This window comes from Mus caroli, unplaced genomic scaffold (assembly GCF_978045245.1).
Source record: "Mus caroli unplaced genomic scaffold, Mus_caroli_1 scaffold_17, whole genome shotgun sequence".
Taxonomy (NCBI): domain Eukaryota; kingdom Metazoa; phylum Chordata; class Mammalia; order Rodentia; family Muridae; genus Mus; species Mus caroli.
In genome coordinates, this window is record NW_028227272.1 from 85,903,415 (window position 1) to 85,918,794 (window position 15,380).

Below are 15,380 nucleotides of genomic sequence, written 5' to 3' on the forward strand. Positions count from 1 at the left end.
CAAAATTAAAGGACAACTTGATAATTCGTTTTGGAAGTACACAAAGTATAAGAGTGATCTTATATCCTTTGTTTTTCAGTAAGTAAGCGCTTGGAGAAAGTTTGGATTATCTTTCAGAGGAAACAGATTTGCCCAAGAAGTAAATGAAAGATGAATGAAATGAAAAGAAAATGTAATGGAAACATAAAGTCCTTCAAAGCATGGGGAATATCCATCTACAATAATGAACATTTGGGCAAACTTTGGTTTAAACAGTCAATTTGAATAGACAGTAAAAATTGCAGCTCTTTGAAATCAATTATAAGTTGCGATAGGAAAATGCCTCTGTTTTTGATGATAAGGCTATTTGCCAATGCACATTTGTGAGAGGATTTGAATTAAAACCATAAGCTCTGTTGATGACATGAACAAATGACCCTTGAAATATCAGGTTAAACACAGCCTATTCTATATCAATGTCATTACTTCCTCTTTAAAATCCATTTCACTTCCAGAAAGACACTTAGGATGGCAGAAAGAAATTTATGATATGAATATTTTATATTGGATAGTCTGTTTCTATTATAATCTACATCAATCAGATCATTTAAATAAATAGCTTTAAACATAAATCACGGTTACAAGCTTCATAATTGTGACTTTTACAAAAATATGTGGAAGTCATAATTATCCTGCTGTGTGCATGTGACAGACATAGAAATAACTTGTGTTTGTAGTTCCTGTCCAGCTTGATCCATGCCTGACACTGTCTGAAGAGTTGGAACCCAGAAGCTGCAGAAGGTGGACAGTCAGTTCAGAGACCTAGGATAGAACCAAACATGGTTAGTTTTAAAAGCCAATGAATCGATTCCTAACAATATTCTAATACACTCAAGATTGAGCATAGCCCAGCTGTCATCAGAGTGGCTTCAAACATCAGAGAGGCTGGGAACAGATGCAGAGGAGACCCACGGCCTAACATTAGATGGAGCTCAGGGAACCCTGTTATAGAAGGGGAGGAATGATTGTAGGAGCCAGAGGGGCTGAAGACACCATAAGAATATCCACAGAATCAACTAATCTAGGCTCCTATGGGCTCACAGAGACTAAACTGACAACCAGGGCGCTGGCATGGTTCTGATCTAGGCCTATATGCTACAGTTGTGTAGCTTGCTCTTCTTGTGGGGCACCTAACAGCCCGGCAGGGACTGTCTTTGCCTCTTTTTCCTGTTTGTAGTACTTTTTCCACTTACTTGATTGCTTCATTCAGTATTGATACGAGAGGAGGTGCCTCGTCTTACTGCAAATTTTTATGCTGTGTTTGGTTGGTATCCCTGGGCAACCTATTTTTTTTTCTGAAGGAAAAGAGAGGAGAAGAGGATCTTAGGGAGAAGGAAGGTGGGGAGATACTGGGAAGGGAAACTGCAGTAGGGATATAATACAGGAAAGAAGAATAAATAAAAAAAAATTTAAAAAGGAAATAGCTTACTTACAATCATACATACTATTTGTTGCTTATTTTCCTGATTTAAAATAACATGTGACTTGCATTCTTATATGATGGTAGAGGATGGGTACAGAAAACAGACACAAGATGTTGAGATGCTCAGAGACAAGAAGATGTTGAGATGCTCAGAACTCAGTCACAAGAGGGACAGACCCTGAAGTGCTACTGTGGCTGCCACAGAATCAAAGATCTCCAGTCTGCCCCTGAAATGTAAGGAGACATGGGAAGAATCTGAGCAAAAACAATTGATGTTCAAGGACCCACAAACATATTTTGACCTTAGACTCCTGACTTTCAGTCCAGAGCCAACAGCTTCCTTTTGTGTCAGCCACTGAGTTGGTCGTATGTTTTGGTTTCAGAGAGCTGGAGCAATCCCCCACTTGGACTCCATGGCATACACGTGAGCTGCATTTATGTGCACACATGTTGGGAGAGTAGGGTTGTTTTACGATAGTTCTTGTGAAGAAGACAAATCACTGGTTATAACTCATGGAGGGGAGGAACCCCACAGAACTACAGAATTTTCAAGTAGTGTTGAAGGATTACAAATGTGGTCTCTGTTTCTGAAACTCTGTGGTGCATTCCCTGCTATTCTAACAGCTGTGCTTAACTGTTATTCCTATGTTTCACTGTACTATAAAAATCAACTGAGTGTGTGTATGGTGTGTGTGTGTGTGTGTGTGTGTGTGTGTGTGTGTGTGTGTATCCTATATGGCAAGCATAATTCTGGAAGCTGATATATCACCAATTCAGGACTACTTATCCAAAGAGTGCATGTACTCCTTGGAGCATTCAAATTCAATCATCTTTCAGGTTGCTTCATATAACTCTTTAAACAATGAAACATTACATACATAATTTCCATGAATTTTTATTATAAATTTTGAGAAGGAAAGAGAGTCACTTACATATTATGCCTACCTATACTGTTTCAAATCAGTGTTCTTCCTTTGTGTTAGACTATTATATTTCCCCTTCTTTCATCACACAATGTTGACTTTTAGAAAATTTCCCACTGCCTCTGCAAAAAAAAAAAAAATTGCTTTTCATGTGTAACTAAGAAAAAGCCTTTTTAAAAACAAAGGTTTTGTTGTTGTTGTTGTAAGTAGGTGTATACATTTCAAGGAAAATGTAAAAGGTCTTAACAGGTAACAATAATACTTTTAAGTGTTTCTGCTTTAGATAAAAATTATAATAACACCATAAGATAAATTCAAAGGAATATAACCAACAAGATTTTTAACATATTCATTATTATATATTAGGATGGTGGAAGATATAGGCTTTGCTATTCTGAGACAATTGCTTTATGGAAAATTGGTCACAGATAAGACATAATATATAAACTGAGGTGACACCTCACGTGAAATGCTTCTGCTGTTCTTGAAAAATCAACAGTAGACGGACACCAGGATTATAATGTCTTAGAGCGCAAGGCTTTTATCCTTTCCAATAAAACCAGTGAATCCATTTCCTCTGCCTTTCGATGGATGGCCACAGCGGCTTCAGTAACAGAGATATAGACAGGATCAGGACTACAGTATCCTCATCCTGAAGTCACCGCAGCTCCACAAAGCCTGGGCCCTTGCTCAAGTTCTGGTCACCACAGTGATTTCCATAGTAGCTTATGGTATCAGGAGTTATGGATTTTTTTTTTTTTGACAAGGAGAGTGTTCATGTTGACTGTCAGCATATGCTGGACTGGCACTTGTCTTAAAGGGTGTATCAACAAAGCATATATCCATGGACCTCATTTCATGTCTTCAGTCACAGGAGATATAACCTCAGATCCTGGCTTCTGTATAGGAAATCTGTTCAAACTCCAAGGAAATGCACTGTGTTAATGTACTGGCTGGTTTTGTGTGTCAACTTGAAACAAGCTGGAGTTATCACAGAGAAAGGAAACTTCCTTGAGGAAATGCCTCCATGAGATTCAGCTGTAAGGCATTTTCTCAATTAGTGATCAAGGTGGGAGGGCCTAGAACATTGTGGGTGGTGCCATCGCTTAACTGGTAGTCTTAGGTTCTATCCAAAAGCAAGCTGAGCAAGCCAGGAGAAGCAAGTAACATCCCTCCATGGCCTCTACATCAGCTCCTGCTTCTTGATCTGCTTGAGTTCCAGTCCTAACTTCCTTTGGTGATGAACAGCAGTGTGGAAGTGTAAGCTGAATAAACCATTTCCTCCCCAACTTGTTTCCTGGTCAGGATGTTTGTGCAGGAATAGAAACCCTGACTAGGACAGTTGGTGTTGACTCTAACTATGATATAGTCCCAGAATGCACCTGGGATAAAGAGATTATCCAGTCCTAAAGATAGGCATCTTATCATGGTTAGTTAGTCAAAACACTGAATACACTATTTGTTGATTTAAGTCAATGTCACAAGAAACTATATTTGATTTCTTATTAAGGTGAAAAATTTTGGTCACAGTTGCTCAAAATATTCAAATATAGCACTCTTCCTAATTTATTTCACTGGGGTTTTATAATTCTGACTGAAATTAACTTGCTTAAAACTTTCACCCATTTTAGTGGTGCCCTTTGTAGGATGTATTATTCTCTCTCAAAGCATACTAATAATATTCTCAAATAGTTGACAGTAAATCCAACCTTGAATATTCTGATGTTATTTACTAGTCAGTTATTTGAACAATGTCATGCAATTTCTCTTTTGAAATATGACCCTTGGTTTTCCAAATCATCACCAAACAAGAGTAACAAAATATTCCTTGCAGAACAAGACTGTTATCTTGAAAATTATATATTTATATTTCCAATTATACCATGTGCTAGGACCCAGTAGGTACACTTTAATTAAGTAGAATATAAATCATTGAAAATCAGTTAATGAAGTAAAGGTAGGTAGGACAATCTGCTCATTGTTTGTGAACAGGTCCTCAGTTCCAAGACTGGCTTGGTAAAAGCATTAAGGACCTGACTTATCTATGGATATCACTCTTTATCTTTTAGAAAAAGTAACATAAAATTGTAGTCATATTACTGATTTGTGAAAAGATGTTCTTTTCACATTAACACCACAAACTATGAAAATGATTTTTGCATCATTTTGTTCACAGACACATTAATAGTTCATTGTTGATGGCATGATGGCGGTGGCCTTTTCACCTCTATGCTGCCTATCCTAAGACACCAGGTTTGCTACTACTTGAAAGGGTCTGACACATCAACCCAAGGGAAACAATTGCGTGAAATAAATAAATCCCGTTTACTTGAAGTGGAGATTCAAAAAAAGGTTGACCTAGTCATTTTTAATGGAAGCGATTTAATTTAAAAGTCATATTCACCAAAATCTTGTGTGTGTGTGTGTGTGTGTGATGTATGTGAGTCTGAGTGCTGTGATCATATGTGTGTCTGAATGTGCATAATCATATGTGTGTCTGAGTGTGTATGATCATAGGTGTGTCTGAGCATGTACAATTGTATTTATATCTGAGTCCATAAAAATTGTATGTATGTCTGATTGCATATGGATTGTATGTCTGTGTATGATGGTTTGTGTCTCTGAGTGTGTATGATGTGTATGATCATGTGTCAATTTGGTTGATGAACGAAAATTTGATATGCCAGTTCTTCCACTGTGTAAAAAGAAAAATTTTAAAGTAAGAGGTTGGCAAGATTTTCTGCAGTCCAGTTTTTCAAGAAAGATTATATAAGCAAAAATAAAGTGCCAAACCAGTTGTGGTGGCTTATACATGTAATCTCGGTGCTCATAAGATGGAGATGTGGAGGCCAGGCTGAGCTGCTTTCACTTCCTGAGCGCTGGAGCTACAGGCTTGCAGAACCACACAGCATTCATGTGCCGCTGGGCATCCAGCCCAGGGTTCTGTCCACACTACGCAAACACCCTACAAACCTAGCAACATTCCCCACCCTTGAGATGAGTTTTACAATTATTTCTTTTATTTTTAGGGATTACAATGTGATAATATCATTACATCCTTCTCTTTCCTCCCTCTCGATCAATACTCCCATATACCACCACTTCCAAATTCATGGCTTCACTTTTTATTAATTGTTGTTACATGTACATAAATATATTTCTAAACATTGTTTTTATAGCATGTATGCATAGTATAAGTGGTATAGTATATACAAAAAAGGGGTTAAATGTCCCAGTGTAGGGGAATGCCAGGATGGGAAGGTGGGAGTGGGTGGCTAGGTGGGGGAGCACTCTTATAGAGGCATGGGGAAGGGGAATGGGATAGGGGGTTTCTGGAGGGGAGACCTGGAAAAGGGATAACATTTGAAATGTAAATAAAGAAAATACCGAATAAAAGACAACAGAAGGGTCTAGCTCAAACATCAAAATTAACAACAAAGATGCAAATCTTAAATAAAAGTATCAAAGAATGTAACGACATTCCATGATGTAATATAAACAAAAACAGCACATTGTTCATAAATATATGAAAATTTATCTTTCCATTAAAAAAATAAAAATGACCCCAAATGAGACATCTATGGTATGATTTCTAAGACACAGAGGACATTGTAGAAGAGGGCATGGAAAGACTTGAGGGGACCAAGGAATGGGGAAGAAGACAGTGAGTGTACCTTCCCAATACAATATGGACATGGACGTTACTATTATGAACACTCAGTAGGTGTGACTCCAGAATGTTGTGTGTAAAGAAATGCAGGATGGGAGGGGATCAGGGAGAAGGCAAGGTGTGAGAGGAAGAAGATGGTAATTTGGACGAGCAAGGGGGCTGGCAGAAGTCGGGAGGAAATGTGAGAGCACTGACGTTTGTATGTAACCACAGCGCATTGTGTATATGTATGATATTATTGAGAGGTAAAAGTATATACATAAATGTAAAAATATATTGGGGAGATATTTCCAGAAATTACCAAATAACTATGACTATACTCAAAGAGAAGCGAAACAAGGAACAAACCATAACAGCTTATAACAATGGGAGGGAAATTCACTTGATATTATTAAATACATCTTATTGGAACATCCCAGGGGAAAAGCACCGTCTCAATCCATTGTTTTGTCATTTGATGTGAACATCTTGCAAATCTTCGAGGTCTACAAAGTCCTTCTGCTTTTCCAGGTGGCATCTGTGGACACCAGAAGTTACCTGAGAGCTAGAGTTGCTCCCTGGGAAGAGGATGAGAGAAACAAGGACATTAACAATAGTTATAATCCAGGCAGGAGTGTGGTTCTGTAGGTAGACGCCTTGCCTAACATGAAGCTCTGGGTTTGTTCTCCAGCACTGCATGTACCTGGTCAGGTCTTAGTCTCCCATATCCCAGCACTCAGGATATGGGAGCAAATAATCAGAATACAATGTATATTCTGGGACCCATAATCAGAATATATTGTATAAAAAATCATTTTCAATAAAAAGTAAATTAAAAAAATCACTGAGAACAAAAGGAAAGACACATGAAAATAGCTGTTATAACCCATTCTATACCTTCCTATCCTCCATGTTTAGAATGGTTCCCAACACATGAAGTCATACAGCAGTTATAAATTGAATAAAATTTATTTATTTATTTTATATTCAAATATTGTTGAATCGAAACATTGACTCTGCCACATAAGAATGACATACCGACTTTAAGCTCATATTCTAGTTTATAATGTACTTAAATAAAATGATTGATTAATGTTTGTTAGATCAGTTAAACATGTTTATTAATGATGATTTTAAAATATAGATCATGCACATCTGTAACAATGTTATTGACTGAATATAACAAATGAAGCCATAAATTCGATGGGAAGATTATAGATTCTTCCAGAGTAATTGAAAGCCAGTTCTTTCCAGAGCAGGAGTTCAATAAGCCATAGATGTCTTCTCTATAACAAAGAGAGTGTTTTCCTCTCTAAAGATGGACAAAATAATGATGATAGTCTGAAGATCAGCAGTTCACTCAGTAGAAGCTGGAGAAACCATATCCTCCACAGCATGAAGGGCGGCCACAGCCATATCCATAGCCTCCGTAGCCAGAGCCGTATCCGTAGCCTCCAAAGCCAGAGCCATATCCGAAGCCTCCGAAGCCTCCGAAGCCAGAGCCATATCCATAGCTTCCAGAGCCACAGCCACAGCCCAGTCTGCGGATGCTGTTACATCCACAGCCCAGGCCTCCAAAGCCACCATAGCCGTAGCCCAGGCTTCCGGAGTAGCCACTGTAGTAGCTCATGGTATCAGGAGAGGAGAACTGTTTTGCAGTGAGGATAAACTTGAATGTGTGTATGCCTAGCTATCCAGAATGCTTTTATACCCTGTGTTGAGCATACTAAACAGGGACAGGTTATCTCATCTCCATGCACAGAATAATTTTAAGTCTATAAATTCATTTAAATAGTTTCTTTGTTACTTAACAAAAGGTCCAAACTTCTATTAAGGAATTGTTAGTAATCATTATTTTTTTAATGAGTTTGCATTCCAGTAAAGAAAATGCTTCCAAGATGAAAAATGATTTCACCCTCTTCAAAGGCCATGCTACTGTTCTAATTAAAATCTTCTAATCGGGTTGGTAGTTTCCAGTAACCTTGTAATTATGTAACCTTGGAGTGCTTGTCTTTTTAATTTGCATGGCATTGTTTTAGCTAGCCACCATTCTTTTTCGCTCAAGGGTTTTGCTGCCAGGTACTTAGGGTATCAACCAGAAAGTCCTTAGTGATCACTAAATAGCCAAACCTAAAAGAAACACCATTTCTTGACTCACTTGAATTCTTTTGACACTGACCCCATCAATTCTTTGTGCCTTTTCATCACACAAGACAACAACTTTCGGTGACTTCAGAGCCATGTGGCTTCATGTAGAACCTTCTTTGTACTTTAGACACTTTTGACAAGAATCTTACTCTATCCGAACCTTCCAAACACAGCCCAAGGATCAGCTTCTTCAGAAACATCTCAAGGGACAGCCTGGGCATTTCCACCCCTGTCTCCTTAGAATACACTCTTAAGTGCTAACAAATACACTGGACAGAGTCCTCTCCTTTCTCATCACATTTTAGAGTGGTGTTTAAATGTTCCCCTCCCATACCCACTAAACATCTACTGTGTTCAAAGGGTCATATCATCACACATTAATTGCCTGAGCACAGAAAGTTGTAGATTTTTGCTCGAATGGTTAAAATACATGAAAGTCCATAAATGATCTCTGACCTTGGGATGATTCTGTGAGCTCTGTCCTTTGTATGCTCTTCACATTGTTTTTACCAATAAGATGTATCTAGGGTATTATACTTATGGTTTTATGATTTATTAAATATAGTCCAAGTACTATACAAACCTATATCCTAACAGAGAAATTAAAGAATGATATTTAAACTGGCTTTTTTGTTATTAATGACACCTTCACCCTCTTGGGTAGGATTTGGAATGACAACTGTACAATCTTAATCGCCCAACACATTCCCAATACAAATCAATGAACCACACAAACTCCTCTCTGCTTTTGAAATAAACCTACCATGAAGGGCATTACCAATTTCAAATTAAAAGAATGTTAGACAAAGCCCTCTGCCAGCTTCTAGTGGAAGGTTTCTGAAGTTCGTTTTTAAAACTTTCTATTGGTGCTTTGCAAATTTCTCCTCATACACCCCGGTCCCACTCATTTCCTTAACTCTCTGTGGCCCTTGCAACTTCTACCAAAAAGGAAAGAAAACAAACAAACAAACAAAACAAAGAACAAAGCATAGGAAACCTCTTATGAGAGCATAGTGTGTCACAGTGAGTCCCACAGCCTACCCTTCTGTCCACACCCTTGGCTTCTGCTACATTTTCACCACTGGATCCTCACGAGGACACCTCTCAGATATTCTGTTGTCATTCTGTCATGGAGATGCTCGCTTTCAGTCTGCAGGAGCAGCCCCTTCATGCACCCCAACAGTTCAACAACAGTTTGGATGAGGTAGCTCCAAAGTACTGGATCTGGGCCTGGGGAGTCACTGAGGTGCTCAGCCTGCCAGATTTCCCACACCCAAACCAAGATGCGCTCTCCAGCACTGTCCCTACCAGATTACTCAGGACACAGGGACAGAGCTTTCACACTCTTGGGGCCCATTTACCCATACCCATGACATCATAGTCAGCTCTATTATGCTGTCCAGTCTTATGCAGGGCCCACTCTCCTGAGTTCTGTAGCCAGCAAGGGCCCCGCACTTTGTCTGGGCAGCACATCAGAGATGGCCACAATGGAAGGACATGAGTTACATGGCCCTGAGGGTGTGAACTCTGGAGATCTGGCCCAGCCACTCATCTTCTGTGATGCGGTGTGTGTGCAGTCCACTTCACATATTCAGGAGAATGGGTTCTGTACCTCACCTGGGCAACACAGCAGAGCTGGTACTAATGGTGAGGCACAGGTAAACCATTCCTGAGGATGTAAGAGCCAGCCAGTTGAAGTCTTTTTCCTAGTGTTGTGTAAAATTTAGTAAGGCTATGAGGACATATTCACATCAGGACATGAAAACTGAATGTCTTAAGACTCAATACAGATAACTTATAGACAGCACTATGATGGACTTTTAATGACCAGAAATGCAAATAATCTTCATTTGCACAAAGTATTATGAGTAAAACAAATAGAAAAGATCACTAGTTAGTTGGCAATTTCAGGGAGAGAAAGAGATAGAGAGGCAAGGATTATTACATGCACCAAAATTCAAACTCAGGTGGTGAAGACATGAGCTGGCTCGGTTATTAAGAGCACATGCTGACTGTTCAGGAGTCAGGGATCAATTCCCAGTATCCATATTAAGTGACACACCAATACATTGAATTCCATCTCTACGGAATATAACCACTTCTTCAGGATTCCATGTTAATGGCACCTACAATTCATATACTCAAACATGATACATGCATGTATGCAAGTATGCACACACATACACACACAGGAATTAAAAATGGAACAAATACTTTAAAAGTTCAAAGAATAAGAGTAAAAATAAATAAAAGAATAAAGTTAATTTAAAATTATAGGAAATAGCTAAAAGTGTGCAAATCACATCTGTATGAACACTAAATTCCAGTGCAGCTGAGTAATAGCAGAGTCAAGTAGAAACACAATGGATGACATTGGATAATATCAGAAAATAATCAGAATAATAAGCATGTGTCTACGAAAAGAAAAGAAAAACAGAGAAATATTAGTGAAGTAGAAGACAAACTCTTAACTGGCATCTAATGAAGTCTGTAGTTAGAAAGATTAGTCAAAGCAGTATGCAAACTTACAGCCTAAAAGGAAAAGATACCTTCAATCGGCATACTGGCAGGGCCATTCATTATGTAGGAATATGAGAAATAAACAAATTCAAATCATTGTTTGAGGGTCTTGAGATAAACACAGCTGGGTTGGTGGCAAGGCAGTATAAGTCTATTTAATGCCAGAGAACTAACTATGAAACCACAAAGAATTAAACAGTAAAATTTATGTCATAGTTTAGTCCAAGCAATGAAGGACTTTAAAGATTAAGAAATATTCCTCCGAGTGTCTTGGAAATTATTCAAATGCTTTCAATGGCAAGAATATGAGATCTCAATATAAATTTCAAAGAGTGATTATGGAACAGGATTTTATGTGGTTTCATTAAAACACAATGGTAATGAGTGCAAAAGAATTCATACCCAAGCATTCAATTATTTCATTTTGCAGGAAAAAGAGCCACAGACTTATTATTGTAAAAATCTAGGAAGATTCAGAGTGTCAGCCTGTCTGGAACAATGAAGTCAGGATTAAACATAGAAAAGTAAGAGTTATTTATTCACTTTATATCCTAATATCAGCTCTCTCCTACCAGTTCCCCTCTCACACAGCTCTTTCCCCATTTCCTCTCCCCTTCTTCTCTGAGAAGAGGAGACCCCATGTGTATCACTCCATCCTAACATCTCAAGTCATTGCAGGACTAGGTGAACCCTCTCCCACTGAGGCCAGACAAGGCAGTCCAGTTAGCAGAACAGGGTCCACAGTCAGATTCAGGACAACCCCTGCTCTAGTTGTTGGAGATCCACATGAAGACCTAACTGCATTTCTGCTACATATGTGCCCCTACTAGGTCTAGTCTTTGCTTGCTCTTTGGTTGGTGGTCCTAGTCTCTTATGAGTCCAGGTCAGTTGATTCTGTTGGTCTTCCTGTGAAGTCCTTATCCTCTTCAGGTCCCTCAGTCCTCCCCCTAAATCTTCCACAAGACTCCTCAAGCGCCACCTAATGTTTAGCTGTGTGTCTCTGTATGTTTCCATTGGATACTGGGAGGAATCTCCCAGGGGACAGTTATGCTAGCATCCTATCTGCAGGCATAACAGAGTGCAATCAATAGTGTGAGGGATTGACTCTTGCCCACAAATTAATGTGGGGGGAGGGTTGAGAAAGAAAGGAAAAAAGGGAGGGAGGAAGGGAGGGAGGGAGAGTATGAACTCAAGAATAAGTGGAGAAAGTGGAGGTTCTGATACTTTTTATCACTGAAAATGACAAAGCAGATATTGAAATTTTGATTAAATAAGGAATAAATGACTTTTTTTTTGGGGGGGGGGTCGAGACAGGGTTTCTCTGTATAGCCCTGGCTGTCCTGGAACTCATTTTGTAGACCAGGCTGGCCTCGAATTCAGAAATCCGCCTGCCTCTGCCTCCCAAGTGCTGGGATTAAAGGCGTGCACCACCACTGCCAGGCATAAATGACATTTTTATAACAAAATTTAAAACATTGGATTAACGATAACCCATCAAGTTTTTTTTTCTGAATCTCAAAAGCTGTTGAATACTAGACAAAGAAAACAAAACAAAACAAAAACAAAAAACAATGCCTGTACTTACTTATCACATACAATTTTCATAGGTGATAGCAAACTTACAGAAATCCTATGTGTATGAATGAATCATTTATTTTTAAAAATGAAACTATTGTTGAGTCAACACACACACACACATTTACCATAGGTAATTTGTGTTCTACATATTATTCTTCACCCAAATGTACATATGATTATTCTAGGTTATACATACGAGTGGAATATTTTTGTCTTGTTTTTCTGAAAGTGTATGACCTTGCTTAATATTTATCATTTTAAGCCCATCAATTTGCTGGTAATTGCTTTTTTTGTTTGTTTTTTGTTTTTTGTTTTTGTTTTTGTTTTTTGAGACAGCATTTCTCTGTGTAGCCCTGGCTGTCCTGGATCTCACTTTGTAGATCAAGCTGGCCTTGAACTCAGAAATCTGCCTGCCTCTGCCTTCTGAGTGCTGGGATAAAAGGCGTGCGCCACCATGCCTGGCTGGTAATTGCTTTTATTACATAGTTAAATAGTATTATATACATATGCTAGATAGATAACAGATAGATGATAAATAGATAATCATTTCATTGTCCATTCATCTATCAATTAACATGACACATATGTTGATACTAATTCTTCCAATTCTTTGCTATATTGAATAAAGCATCAATAAACATGAGATGCAAATGTGTTTCTTTGTTATGATATGAAATTCTCTAGAATCTAAAGTTATACACCCAGATCAGGGCAGTTAACATGTCTACCAAGTTTGGCATTGTTATGCCTGCAAGATTTCGCTGAAAGGACCCTGATATAGCTGACTTGTGTCAGGTTATGCCAGTGCCTGGCAAATACAGAAGTGGATGCTCACAATCATCTATTGGATGGAACACAGGACCCCCAATGAAGGAGCTAGAGAAAGTACCCAAGGAGCTGAAGGGGTCTGCAACCCTATAGGTGGAATAGCAATATGAACTAACCAGTACCCCCAAGAGCTCCTGTCTCTAGCTGCACAGGTAGCAGAAGATGGCCTAGTTGGCCATCATTGGGAAGAGAGGCTGCTTGGTCTTGCAAACTTTATATGCCCCAGTACAGGGCAACGCCAGGGCCAAGAAGTGGGTGTGGGTGGGTAGGGGAGCAGAGCGATGGGGGAGGGTACAGGAAACTTTCTGGATAGCACTTGAAGTGTAAATAAAGAAAATATCTAATAAAAACGATTTAAAAAAGAAAGAGAAAACACTTGGTTTTGTCTTCTCAGTCAAAAATCAAGTGTCCATAGGTTTATGAGTTTATTGCTAGGTCTTCAATTCTATTCGATTGATCAACCTGTCTGTTTGTATACCGATACCATGTGGGTTTTTTCCACCATTGCTCTTTAGTACAACTTGAGGTCAGGGTCATAATTCCTTCAGAAGTTCTTTTATTGTTCAGAAGTTTTTGGTGATGCTGGATTTTTTTTGTTTTTCCATATAAGTTGAAAATTGGTCTTTCAAGGTCTATAAAAACATGTGTTGGAATTTTGATGGAAATCACACTGATTCTATAGATTGCTTTTGGTAAGATGGCCATTTTCACTGTGTTAACTCTACCAATCTATGAACCTGGGAGATCTTTCCATTTTCTGAAGTTTTTCAATTTCTTTCTTCAGGGACTTGAAGTTCTTGTCTTATAGATCTTTCACTTGCTTCATTAGAGTTACACCAAGATATTTTATATTATTTGTGGCTATGGTAAATGGTGGTGTTTTCCTGATTTCTTGCTTAACCTGTTTATTATTTGAATAGAGGAGGGCTACTGATTTCTTTGAGTTAATTTTATATCCAGACCTTTGCTGAAGTTGTTTATCAGCTGTAGTTCTCTGATAGAATTTGGGGGGTCAGTCAAGTATACTATTATATCATCCTCAAATCGTGATACCTTCCTTTCCAATATATATCTTCTTGACCTCCTTTTGTTGCCCTAATGCTCTGGCTGTAGCTTCAAGTACTTCATTAAATAGACAGGGAGAGAGTGGGCAGCCTTGTCTTTTCCCTGATTTTAGTGGGATTTTGCTTCAAGTTTCTCTCTATTTAATTTGATGTTGGCTATTGGCTTGGTGCATATTGCTTTTGCTATGTTCAGGTATGTGCCTTGAATTCCTGATCTCTCCAAGACTTTTAACATGAAGGGGTGTTGGATTTTGTCGAAGGCTCTTTAGTAGCATCAGCAAAGTGCTGAGTTAGTACTGTCCTGATGTTTTCTCTGTCATTCCATCCACTTGTTACATCATTCACATCCATGCTACACTATATATTATATTGCATAAAGGATTATATATTGCTTCCTTTAGTGCTCGAAAATGTTTTATGGTAGCATTAAAAACTGTCTTTACTATTACTGAAAAGATGAATCTTAGTTAGGTAGAGTAAGAAAAAACAAAGCACCTGTACTGTTCACTATTTAAGACATTCAGTTAATTACAATCAACCAGTCATTTACAATTCTGTTTTTAGGTCTTTGGTATCAACTCTTTGTTTCATTATTTAGGTGAGGTTAGATGGCACTTTGTGGTTCAGGAACTTACAGATTGCTGCAAATTGCATAATTACATTATACTTTATATGAATTATAAGTTATTAATTCTTATATTTCTATATAAGGAATAAAAAGCATAAAACCACATGTAAGCTCCTCTACATACATACAAATGCATGCATACACACATACACTGCACACATACACAACATGATATAGTGTATACCCCTCTACAAGCACACACACACACACACACACACACACACACACACACCACAATGAAATATACACCCTTCTATAAAGACACATAAGCTACATGATGAAGTATGTGAAGTATGTTCCTTTACAAACATACACACATGCTACAAGATGATGTTATACCCTTCTACACTTACACACACACACACACACACAGAGAGAGAGAGAGAGAGAGAGAGAGAGAGAGAGAGAGAGAGAGAGAGAGAGAGATGCACACATAAACCCATACAAGTTATAGGATGCAATTGTATACCCCTCTACACACACACACACCACAATGAAATATACACTCTTCTATAAAGACACATAAGCTACATGATGAAGTATGTGAAGTATGTTCCTTTACAAACATACACACATGCTA

At 38.4% G+C, this 15,380-nt stretch overlaps 1 protein-coding gene across 2 annotated transcripts; it reads right to left on the minus strand.

The window, feature by feature from the left end:
* Positions 1-7,394: 7,394 nt before the first annotated feature.
* Positions 7,395-7,664, minus strand: LOC110311983 (keratin-associated protein 16-3). Of its 2 annotated transcripts, XM_029470831.2 has the most exons (2): positions 7,601-7,664; positions 7,395-7,513 (listed from the first exon to the last, which is right to left on the minus strand). In XM_029470831.2, the coding sequence occupies exons 1-2, from the start codon at positions 7,662-7,664 to the stop codon at positions 7,395-7,397; spliced, it is 183 nt and encodes a 60-aa protein (XP_029326691.1). The 2 variants fall into 2 exon arrangements, with proteins under 2 accessions (XP_029326691.1, XP_021041216.1); XM_021185557.2 differs by having other exon boundaries at positions 7,395-7,664.
* Positions 7,665-15,380: the final 7,716 nt, after the last annotated feature.

Excerpts from the sequence above, each read along its gene's own strand:
- LOC110311983 (XM_021185557.2), bottom strand. The coding sequence starts at position 7,664 with ATGAGCTACTACAGTGGCTACTCCGGAAGCCTGGGCTACGGCTATGGT.